This window comes from Benincasa hispida, chromosome 2 (assembly GCF_027475165.1).
Source record: "Benincasa hispida cultivar pf3 chromosome 2, pf3_genome.v1.1, whole genome shotgun sequence".
Lineage (NCBI taxonomy): Eukaryota > Viridiplantae > Streptophyta > Magnoliopsida > Cucurbitales > Cucurbitaceae > Benincasa > Benincasa hispida.
In genome coordinates, this window is record NC_143479.1 from 3,562,888 (window position 1) to 3,574,646 (window position 11,759).

Here is an 11,759-nt window from a genome sequence, read left to right on the forward strand (position 1 = left end):
TCAGAGTACATATCTTCAAGAGACGCATTGGGATGGAGACAAAAAAACCACCCCTTTTCATTAAATAAGTTCAAAACCATCTATTTTTCCCAATTAACTTTTAAAACCACCCTCAATCTAAATAACCCAAAATGACAAATTAAAAGATCAAGTTGAAGGGCAATTAAGCACACGATTGATTTTGGGCACAAAAATTGTAAATTGGGCTGAGGTCGATTAAATTGATTGGGCCCAAGTCACAATCTAACTGAAGTCTAAGGTGAGAAGTCAAATCACATACAGAATTGTATCCAAGTCCCAAGCCAAACTCAGAAAGAACCTCTCGACCTCTCGAAGACTATAAATAGAAGTATCTATGATTTGGGGGAGTACCCGACTAGACCAGAGTCATAGAGATCCAAGAATTTAAGCTAAAACCCAAAGATATTGTGGTTGAGAATTTAAAAGCATATTTAAGGAGTGAAAAGGCAAAACAGGCGTCAACGGCAACAATTGTCCTATTTTATATATAATTTATATGGAACCTTCATCTTCACCTCCCCTGCTCTCTTCTTGCCTGTGAGCAGAGCATCAGATGGAGGAGGAAGATCAGAACTCGTCATTGAACTCACCCCTTATTCACACATCTGAAGATGAAGTGAATTCGAAAGACGAGAGACAAATAAATTATGAGAATATCAGAAGCAAACTGATAGCTGAGGAAGTAAAGAAGCAGCTATGGCTAGCAGGACCTCTAATGTCGGTCAGTCTTCTCCAATACTGTTTGCAGATGATTTCCATCATGTTTGTGGGTCATCTCGGCGAATTGCCTCTCTCCGGTGCTTCCATGGCTGTTTCTTTTACAGCGGTGACTGGTTTCACCGTCTTGGTGAGTTGGGTTTCTGTTTGTTTCTTGGGAAATTTATATCTCCTTGCGGTTGCTATGTACATTTTTTTTTTCTTCCGTTCTAAGTAGAATGGGAGATTGAACCATTGGTCTTTACTTATCTACCTTCAAACTTTTTATGGAGGACTACATTTGCTAGAATATTTAATCAATTTTATTCTGATAAACTATATGTGGACAACATATTGGTATAGTTATATTTTTTGACTAATTAAAGTAACTTATAATTAAATAGTTCCATAAACTATTATGGAGTATTTAGTTTTATTAAGTGGATTTTCAGTAACTCTTTCTTGGATCGGTGAAGAGTTTATAAATAGGATGTAAGGATTATGGTCTCTAATACGCTAAACATAGAACTCTAGTGTGTTTAGTTGAGGAAGATCTTACTCTGATCGTTGAAATGCTGTGAATTTAAAACTCTGGTGTGTTTAGTTGAGGAAGATCTTACTCGTTTATATTCTCAATTCTAACAATTCAATATCCATAAATATTGTGTCGATGCCATAGTTTAATATAATTATTTCAACATTCACAAGTCGGTGGTCTGTCTTATTCCAGAAGACGATTATTCGTTTTTACTTAGCATCACAAAGCGAACAAAGAGGTTGTGTATTTATTGGTTTTGGATTCTGCAATTTTGTTTTCTATCCATGATGTCTCATATATAACAGATGTACTCAATAAATCACGGTTTTATTGAGAATGATGCCTCAACTGGTCTCAATTTGAATACATGTCTAGATGGGGCTGGCTAGTGCTCTGGATACGTTTTGTGGCCAATCTTATGGAGCAAAGCAGTATCATATGTTGGGTATCCATATGGAAAGAGCAATTATTGTTCTTTTACTTGTGAGCATTCCTCTTGCATTCATTTGGGCTAACACAGGGGAAATCCTGAAATTACTTGGCCAAGATGCTCAAATTTCAGTAGAAGCTGGGAAATATGCTAAATGCTTGATACCATGCCTTTTTGCACATGGTCTTGTTCAATGCCTGAACAGATTCTTACAGACCCAAAATGTTGTTTTCCCAATGATGATGAGTTCTGGAATAGCAGCTTTGCTTCACATCCCCCTCTGTTGGGTTATGGTATTCAAAGCTGGGCTTGGAACTCGAGGAGCTGCTGTGGCAAACTCCATTTCTTATTGGATCAATGCATTGATATTGATACTTTATGTTAAGCTTTCTTCTTCATGTTCGAAGTCTTGGACTGGCTTTTCAGGGCTGGCTTTCCACAACGTCCCATATTTTCTTAAACTTGCAATCCCTTCAACTGTCATGGTTTGGTAATTCACTTTTACTGTTTCTCCTTTTATCATAATCACAAAGATGCGGTTCTCTAAAAATGTTCATAAAGATTTTCAACAGTCTGGAATTGTGGTCATTCGAGATGATGGTTCTTCTGTCTGGACTTCTACCAAATCCAAAACTAGAGACATCAGTGCTTTCTATCAGGTATAAACTAGATACATCAGTTCTTCAAGAGCAAGCTCGTTTTCTTCCTTTATCTAACCACCTCTAGCTTAACCATCACATTTCATTACCAGCCTTAATACAGATTTAACCGTTTGGATGATCCCAATGGGCCTGAGTGCTGCTGCTAGGTAAATTTGCCACTGTTTCGCAGAAGAATCTCCATTTTCTCTACCAATAACTTAAAAGTGATCATTTTCATGTCTTTCTCCATTTTTCCTGAATTGGGTAACTGAGAACCTTGCATTTCTTTTAAGAGTAGATAGCATATATTTGTAACTGAGATTTCTATGTTTCTACTGTATTTTGTAAGCACTCGAGTTTCAAATGAACTAGGAGCTGGTCGTCCTGCAGCAGCAAAGCTAGCAGCATGTGTAGTTATGATAATAGCCATTATCGAGGGGCTATTGCTTGGGACTGTCTTGATTCTTATAAGATATGTGTGGGGTTATGCTTATAGCAACGAACAAGAAGTGGTCAAATATGTAGCGGACATAGTTCCCCTAATTGCAGTGTCCAGTTTTCTTGATGGACTTCAATGTGTTCTATCAGGTTCTTATTTTGTAGTTCTTGTACAATCGTATATTTTTCTTCTCTGACTCGAGCTAGCCTTGGATCGAAAATTGTAGAGGTGGAATCCAATGATTGTGAGTTAGACACCCTTCTGCTAGCATTCAATTATTGAGAGTCCAAGTTCTAATTCAATGATTGAATTCTCTTACTGTAACTAGTTCTCGTTTCTTTGATATTCATGACTGATTGAATCAACTTGCATGCATTTACATTAATCTCACAGCTTCCATGTATTATCACCAATCTAACTGGATAACACTTTAAAAACTCATGAGAAATTTGAAATCATTGATGGGTGACCATCATAGTTTGAATTTAGTACCATGTGCCAACAACCATGATAGTTTACAGTGTTATCTTTTTGGCCAGTAGCTAGCTTGTTGTGGTTGTGATTGGCCCCTATCATTAAAATCAACTTCCAAATCAAGTGGTCTAAAAACGACACTTTCTAGTTGGGTATTAAGACATGAAATGGAAAGGAAAGAGGACTTGTCCAAAAAGCACCACTCGTGTCGATTTGGTTTCTAAGAAATCAAACATCATCTTTTTGAAACTCTATTTTCTGGCAGAAAACCAGTCAGCAAGTTCTTTACAGAATATTAGATTTTTTTTTGGTAAACCTTGATAAATAGTATGAAATCCTATGAATTTAACCTGTCTGCCAGTCTCCTTTGACATGGGTAAATTGCTAAATCTCGCTGTTCTTTGTTTTGTTAATATTAGACTTGGGATTATATTTCTACAGTCGCAGATAACTTGATCCTCCTGTCTGTACGATATTTTTTTTATCCTATGTGATCTAACCAGACACATTTTACTTGCAGAAAGTAATTTTATTTTGCTTAAATAAAATGCAGGCATTGCTAGAGGATGTGGTTGGCAGAAAATTGGTGCATATGTCAATCTTGGATCATATTATCTTGTGGGAATCCCATCTGCAGTCTTGCTTGCTTTTGTCTTGCAGGTTGGCGGAAAGGTAAAAATGATAATCACAGTGATCTCCACCTTCATTCTCGCTATTTTACTTCATTTCCTATAATTGCCACTGATCCATTTTTTAACCTTTTTCTCTTGAAAACGTTCCTTAACAGGGGCTGTGGTTAGGCATCATCTGTGCACTTGCTGTCCAAACAGTTTCTCTTGCTATCATTACCATCCGCACTAACTGGGACCAAGAAGTACAACTCTAAACTCAAATCTCTACTTTCCTTCATTCCCTTGAAATTTGATATTTCTGATGCATTTATCCCTTGTTTTAGGCGAAGATGGCTACAGAACGAGTGTACGATGCAGTAATTCCAGTGAATGCCATCTCATGAAACTGAAGATTTTGGTGGAGAAACTCTGTGATTAATCTCTTGATGTGAAGCTACTTGTCTTTGAAAGTCAACAAATTGTGGAAACAATCCCAAAAGCCTCATTTTCTTGGACGAAAACTACCTTAAGATTCTTGCTCTCGAAGTCGGTTTCTCAGTTTCCATGGAAATCATTCTGTCTACCCATCGAAGTTAAAGGGAAATTATGTAAAATTATATTTAAATTCAATGCTTAATGAACATGATCAACATCAGCATCACGGTGGAAAATATGTTGTAAGAGAACATTACCCTTATGAATAAAGGTGGGTTGTGATCATTTGCTGAATTATTTTGATCTTTTCGAGGTTTAAAGAAACTTTTTGATGGTCTAGAGAAATTTTTCAATGAATCCTCCATACAGTAGTTATCCTTTGAAAACCAACAAATGCAGTCAATTCTACTTCAAAAAGCTTATAAAATTCAAAAGTAATGTTCTTAAATGATGATCTTATAATATTCAAAAGTAATGCTCTTAAATGATGATCATTCCTAGTTATAGCTTCAATCTCATCAGTAAAAGATATATCCAAATTCTTACTTTCATTGAGATATTTCAAATAGAAAGGGAGAGTACTGAGGATTAATAGTTCATACATGTTTTCAAACAGCTAAAGGCAAGGCTACTAATAACCAAACGGATCCAATCAATAATCAGAAGAGAAAGCTAAGCAACCAAACAGATACAAGGTATAAAGTGAGCATGTCCCCTACAATCCAACACAACAATAACTGCATTTTAAGGTCTTATGTTTCAGTTTTAGGACGCTGTTTCTTCTCTCAGTTCATAATTCTGATCCTGGTGATCATGAATTCCTGAATTCCTTTTAAAAAGACAAGGTTATATGTCATACTGGCTTCATAATTCCAATTGCAGTTATCTCCTGTACTTCTGGAAAATTGTCACCATTTTAGTTTTGTCATTTTTCAGGTTAAGGCACACCTCCCTAAACTGGGACACTTGGTACTGTGCATGAATGTGAATTCATAAAAAAATAATAATAATAATAGAAAGAGAAATCTCACAAAAGTTTAGAGAAGGCACCATGCTTCCTTGACAACAACAGAGTAAGCAACCTCTTTTCCTATTGTTTCTTTTTATTAGCTGCTGCCATAGGTGAGCATTTATGTTAAGAGTTTCTATACATGGTGAGCTCGTCTTTGGAGTCCTGTTTTGGGTAGAAATTTAATATAAAATCTTGTAAGTTTACTTCATCTCATGTTTTGGTTTGATGATGCTAGAAGGAAGCAAGCCTCCCACCACGGAAGGAAAGGAGGAAGAATCTCATGTGAAATATTTCTGCACTTTTCCTGCTAGTGGAGGGCCTTTCCTCTTTCAGATTTCTGTGTATTTTTAGAGATAAATCTGTGATTTTTGTTTATTATTTCAAGTTCACTATAAGTTGGTTGATTCCAAGTATTATGACCAAGAATTTGCAATCATGATTCATAAATCTTTCCTGTCTGGTGAGATGGAATTTACAGCAGTGCAGTTATAGCCAATAGTGCCCAAAATAACTTAATATTTTCTCATGCAGCTGCTTATGTAAACGCTATTTCTTTCTTCATAAAAAATTCTTAGGAATTATGATAGTACTAAGAAGAAAGAGTTTAGCAAAATAGTTGTAAGAAGCCTGTGGGAGTTTCATGCTCTCCAAGCATTTGAGAGGTTTGTTCTAATTTCAAGAGATTTCACTCCAGTACCAGACTATAAATTTTCACATTCCCAACTCTTTATTGACAAGTTGAGGATACAAATACTGTCCGATATTAAGACAACTATTACTCTCGAAGTGGATTATATCATACAAGCATAGAAATATGGGATTACATGTTCTAACAACTGCTAACTCCATTCATGCGCCTGTTGTTTACTAAGAAAATGTTAGAAGATTCCACAATAGAAAAATCTAGAGACCTTACTATCTTAATAAGATAGATGAGCTACTCTTCTCATGGCTAATTGGTTTTGAGATGGAATCTCATGTTATCTAATATGGTATTAGAGTCCATGAAGCCCAAACAAACATTAGATCTAAAAAACAATTTAGGATCCGTTCCAAAAATGTTGAACACAAAAGAGGCACCATCTTGAGGGATATATTGGGGATCCCACGTTAGAAAAATCTAGGGACCTTAAAATCTTAATAAGATAGATGAGTTACTCCTCTCATTGCCAATTAGTTTTGAGATGGAACTCCATGTTATCAAATAGAAAGATGCCAAAAGACCCTACCCCATCGTGATATTTACATTATTAAGTCACTACCATTTCCTATTTTCTTTCCCCTTTTCCTTCTAGCTATAGTGAATTGGACCAGGGTCTTTGAGTTCCTACCAAATCTTTATGTTTCCCTCCTCACTAACGTTAACATTCAACGGCCTTGAAAAGATTTTATGCTTTTTTTTAATAAGGGAAACAATTTCATTGATGAATTAAATATAGTGAATTGGACGACTATTCCTCTTTAGCTAGAGGAACAAAAAATTGTGCGAAAATGGGGTATGGTTTGATTTTGTGCTAAGTACTTTGATTTGAAACTCCACTTGGATCTCGAGGTTGTATATTCCGAGGAAAGGAAAATATTCGTATAATGTCATCATTGCAAAGTGTTGCTTTTAGCCATATGTTAATTTCTTTATGACCAAGGATAATGGAATCTCTGAATTGATTCATAGACATTCTAATTCTCCATCTTGTTCCTTTAAACACTGATAGGATGGTTCTAAATTCTTTGTTATGACTGTTCGACAAAGCCTTCAAATGGTTTTAATGAAGCAAAAGGAGGCATGATGGACATTCAGGGAGAAGTTTCGAAAGAAGTGAAAAGACAGTTACTGTTGGTCGGGCCTCTATTTTCTGTCGGTCTGTTACAATACTGTTTACAGATAATTTCTCTGATGTTTGTGGGTCATCTTGGTGAATTGGCTCTGGCAGCAGCTTCATTGGCAACTTCTTTTGTTTCAGTCACAGGTTTTAGCTTCCTGGTGAGCTCTATTTCTCCTTATCTAGACATTCGGGAACCAAAATTTTTGGTTTCAACATCTATTCTTTTATATGCTTCTAACCAGTAATGAATAGGATGCAGTAACTAGAGCCACCTCCCTGTACAATGTTTGACCATCACTTTCCACATTTATTTGAAGCTGAAAGTGCTAGAGTGAAATAAATGTTGTTTGATTTTATTAGAGTGTTGATATAATATTAAATTTACCTTCACCCACCAACTTAAACTTTTGGATTAATCGGTGATTTAACATGGTATCAGAGCAGGAGGTCTAAGAGGGTCTAAACAATTTGCAAGCCTACAAGTGACGGGAGTGTTAAAGTGTTGATATAACATCAAATTTACCTTCATCCATTAGCTTAAGTTTTTTGGTTATTTGGTGATTTAACAAAGTTTCTGTGTTACAACGTTAGAACAATATCTTTAGCCTGATCAAACCACGTTATTCATCTTAGTTCATCATTCAAAAGTAAAAAGTAAAAACTAAACTAATGTAGGTTGAAGAAATGCATAATATAGGCTAGTCCATCTTTCTAGTGTTCCATGAACTGTGCACATAATTTGTTTACTTGACCAAGTTATCCAGAACAAATCATTGTATCTCTATTGTATAATCAGATGGGAATGGCTAGTGCATTGGATACCTTATGTGGGCAGTTGTTCGGTGCAAAGCAATATCATATGCTCGGAATACATACTCAATGTGTGATGTTCGTTCTCTTAGTTGTTAGCATATTTCTTGCCATTATTACAACAAACACAAAAATGGTTCTAATTGCATTGCACCAAGATCAGGAGATATCCGAAGGAGCTGGATTTTATGCCCGTTACATGATCCCAAGTGTTTTCGCATATGGTCGGCTAGTGTCTGGTGAAATTCTTACAAACTCAAAACATTGTCTTCCCTATGGTACCAAGTTCTGGAGTTATTGCTTTAATCCACATCTTATTATGCTGGATATTTGTTTTCAAATTTGAACTGCAAATTAGAGGAGCTGCTCTGGCAAATTCAATCTCTTATTGGATCAATGTATTTCTGATAGCACTCTATTTCAAGACCTCTTCTAGTTGCTCAGAAACATGGACAGGTTTTACATTAGATGCTCTGCACAATGTACTTGCTTTCCTTAGGATTTCAATTCCTTCAGCTATTATGCTGTGGTATCTTTCTTAACTATAGTTTGATTTAAATTATAATGAAATATTCATACCACTTAGTTCCAAAGTTCTGTAACCTGTTAGCCAAAATGGTCATATATTCTAATAAATGGGCTGACATGATTTCAACAGCTTGAAAGTTTGGACATTTGAGATGATGGTTATTCTCTCTGGTCTTCTCCCTAACCCCAAGCTAGAAACTTCAGTACTTTCTATCTGGTTGGTAAATTATGGCAGATCTTTTGTTCTACGATGACTGATTAGTAATTCTTTCTAATCATTATGTACCCAATGCAGTTCTTAAAAAGATGAATTTCTTGTTTCAGCCTTAACATATTTGGACTATTCTGGATGATTTCTTATGGACTTAGTGCGGCTGTAAGGTAATAATCCTAGTCTATGCTTCTCCTTTGTCAATATTGATATTTCAACCAACCAAAGCCTTGTGCTTTACAATGATGATTGCTAGAATTTCATGAGTAGTCATCATGTAAACAAACTTTTTTCTCTACCTGTCAATTTATTTTACTTGTTTTTGAATAATAGTATCCGGGTATCAAATGAGTTGGGGGCTGAACATCCACAAGCAGCACGTACCGTGGCGTATATTGTGTTAGTAATGGTGGTTGCAGAAGGTGTTCTGGTAGGATTTCTCATGATTCTGCTTCGTGACTTCTGGGGTCAAGTTTATAGTGAAGAAGAAGAAGTTGTCAGATACCTTGCAACTATGATGCCAACTGTAGCATTTTCTAGCTTCTTAGATGGTGTCCAGAGCGTTCTTTCAGGTACTCATCCATATTAGCTTGCATTAACATTCAGAAATCCCATTAGATTGTTTGGAAATCCTTCTAAAAACTTATTGCTAATTTAATTTATTAATTATCATGTGCTTGCTCTTTTTCTTGTGTGTGTGTGTGTCTTCCAATAAGTTGAAGTCAACTTTTCAACTCTAAACTTTTGACCTGGTAGGCATCAGAAAGTTCTCAACTGATGAGAATATCATTTTTAAGGCCCTTGTACTGAAAATTACTTGGCCTGTTGGATGGTCATGTCACCTTTGAATCTTTGATACAGCAAGGAGTCTCAAGTGGCTAAACAAAGGATGAAATTGGTTATTGAGCATTTAGGCACCTTCACCTTGCAGACTGGTTTTCAATGTGCAAAAGACTCGGGTATTGGAGGAAGGTTTTCGTGGAGGAAGGTTTTATGGGAGGAACCCAATTAAACCACACATTAGTGATCATGTCTGGATAGAATGACCGAACCATACCCTCATCCACCAGTCAGACATCCACGGGACTAAGACTCTTTGATATCAATCACTTTTCTAAGGAAAAGGAAATAGAAAAAATCAGGCTAGGTCTTACACCCGAAAGAGTCTTCATTTTTTCATTCGAGATGAGGGAAAAAGGTAGCCTACAAAAGGAAGGACTTCCTATTTGACCCAAAACCAATTGATCTAACCATGAGCAAGAAGGTTTACGAGAGCTCTAACAGGCTTTAGAGGACTAAACCCACGTACGTGGCAAATATGGGGAGCCCTTTCAGTAGGGCGGCAATCCGCATGTTCCCAAAGTGACAAGAATTGGGCTTATGCACTTGATATCATCCCTTTCTAATTGGTTTTCAAGAGTGAGTTTCATTGTGGATACTTCCCTATCATTGCTTGCGCTTAAATACATTAACCACTCTTAAAAGGCATAAAATTGCAACACCAAATTTCAAATTCTAAAGGTGCCTAGAAGAACTAAGATGTATCAGTTAAGGACAAGCCAAAATGAAGACCCCTTGACCCCCAACAGTCACTAAAAATAACATTGTAATTCATTTGTTTAGTAGAAGTCTTGTGTTCAAACCCTTGTAACATAATTTTCTCTCCAATTGATATTAACTTTTACTTGTTGGACCTCTTAAAAATTTTCAAGCTCACAAGTTAAAGGAAGTGTTGATTATCAGCTTATACTTTTAGGTTGATTAGTGATTTTACAAGCATTACTTCTCTTGATTGTGAGAGCACTAGTAGACATGTGTCCCAATGAAAGGATGGCTCTTCCTTCAATTGAAGGGTTATAAAGTGTGATACGAAGTGGTCTGGCGGTAGTTATTGCACAAGGTGATGATATAATTGAGGTCTATTGGATTAGTAGTATGCTCTCAAGAAAGACAGTTCAACCACAGCAAGTTTTCATTGTGGGAGAGGGCTTTAGTATAACTCAAGTGGATAGCACCACAGTTCATAAGGGGTGCATTCAACCATCTTCCTTCCATCTTGTTTACAATTTCTAGGTATCCCACTCTATTCTCTTTGTTCATTATTTATGGTGACTCACTAATGGCCAACATGAGTATAGTTCACTAATAATTGACGTGTACTCCTTCCCTTATGGTCAGAGGTTCAAATTCTCATACTTCCACGTTTGTTATACCTAAAAAGAACGAATAAATGTGACTACTTATGAAACAGTTCTGCAAGATTACCTCATATTACGCCCAATCAAAGATAATCTCCAAGCTTTTCCCTTAAATATTAAACTCAATATCATGATCTTTCGAGATATATTAGTTCAACTACATTATGTGCATGTAATGTGTTATCATCTGCACTCTAATCAGGTGCATCTATAATTCTGTTGGTGATTAAGTTATTTTAAATGTTTTTTCCACAAATTCAGGAGTTGCAAGAGGATGTGGTTGGCAGAAAATGGGTGCATATATCAATTTGGCTTCTTTTTACCTTGTGGGAATTCCTTGTTCCATATCTTTAGCTTTTGTCTTCAACATGAAAGGAAAGGCAGAAACCTTGTCTCTCCCATCAACATTTCATTTCCATAGACATTCCCCAATTCTGAATCTTTGAACTCTGTTTTTGGCCCTTAAATCATTTTCTTCTGCAGGGACTCTGGTTGGGTGTTGTATGTGCTTTTCTAGTGCAAGTGGTGTTTTTGCTTGGAGTAACCGTTCGCACAAACTGGGACAAACAGGTGAGGCAGCACTGTAATTGCTTATTATGAGTTTTCTCCATCACAATTGCTATTTGTTCAAATTCATCTTCTTTTTCAGGCTGAAGCGGCTACAAACAGAGGCCAGGATTACACAGTCCCTCTGTATGTGGAGCAATCAGGCTAACATGCAAGACTAGAACAACATTGTCACTGTTGAACAATTTGAAGTTAACCTAACATTTCAGTCGTAGATCAAGCTAGAAATTCTCTTGCACGGTTTTAAATTAGAGAAAGAAGTGAGGAATCCTCTTTTCGACTATGATTCTCTCCTCCAATAATTGCTTCGGTTTCGGTCACTCGA

General features: G+C 36.4%; 1 protein-coding gene and 1 pseudogene across 3 annotated transcripts; both read left to right on the forward strand.

Annotated features, from left to right (window-relative positions):
- The first annotated feature begins 304 nt into the window (after positions 1 to 304).
- On the forward strand, positions 305 to 4,579 carry LOC120071818 (protein DETOXIFICATION 16-like). 2 transcript variants are annotated; one of them, XM_039024206.2, is made up of 8 exons: positions 305 to 868; positions 1,631 to 2,175; positions 2,258 to 2,344; positions 2,437 to 2,493; positions 2,676 to 2,914; positions 3,793 to 3,911; positions 4,027 to 4,113; positions 4,195 to 4,579. In XM_039024206.2, the coding sequence occupies exons 1-8, from the start codon at positions 575 to 577 to the stop codon at positions 4,252 to 4,254; spliced, it is 1,488 nt and encodes a 495-aa protein (XP_038880134.1). In that variant the 5' UTR covers positions 305 to 574; the 3' UTR covers positions 4,255 to 4,579. The 2 variants fall into 2 exon arrangements, with proteins under 2 accessions (XP_038880134.1, XP_038880135.1); XM_039024207.2 differs by having other exon boundaries at positions 731 to 868; positions 1,561 to 2,175.
- Positions 4,580 to 6,939: 2,360 nt separating this feature from the next.
- Positions 6,940 to 11,582, forward strand: LOC120071819 (protein DETOXIFICATION 16-like; annotated as a pseudogene). Its single transcript, XR_016527717.1, has 8 exons — positions 6,940 to 7,278; positions 7,917 to 8,459; positions 8,589 to 8,675; positions 8,783 to 8,839; positions 9,003 to 9,241; positions 11,129 to 11,247; positions 11,351 to 11,437; positions 11,517 to 11,582. The product of XR_016527717.1 is annotated as a protein DETOXIFICATION 16-like (transcript).
- Positions 11,583 to 11,759: the final 177 nt, after the last annotated feature.

Bases quoted from the DNA above. Each gene is read 5' to 3' on its own strand.
- LOC120071818 (XM_039024206.2), top strand. From the start codon at position 575: ATGGAGGAGGAAGATCAGAACTCGTCATTGAACTCACCCCTTATTCAC. The intron at 2,176-2,257 runs GTAATTCACTTT...GATTTTCAACAG, and splicing joins CCTTCAACTGTCATGGTTTG to TCTGGAATTGTGGTCATTCG. The intron at 2,345-2,436 runs GTATAAACTAGA...TTTCATTACCAG, and splicing joins ACATCAGTGCTTTCTATCAG to CCTTAATACAGATTTAACCG.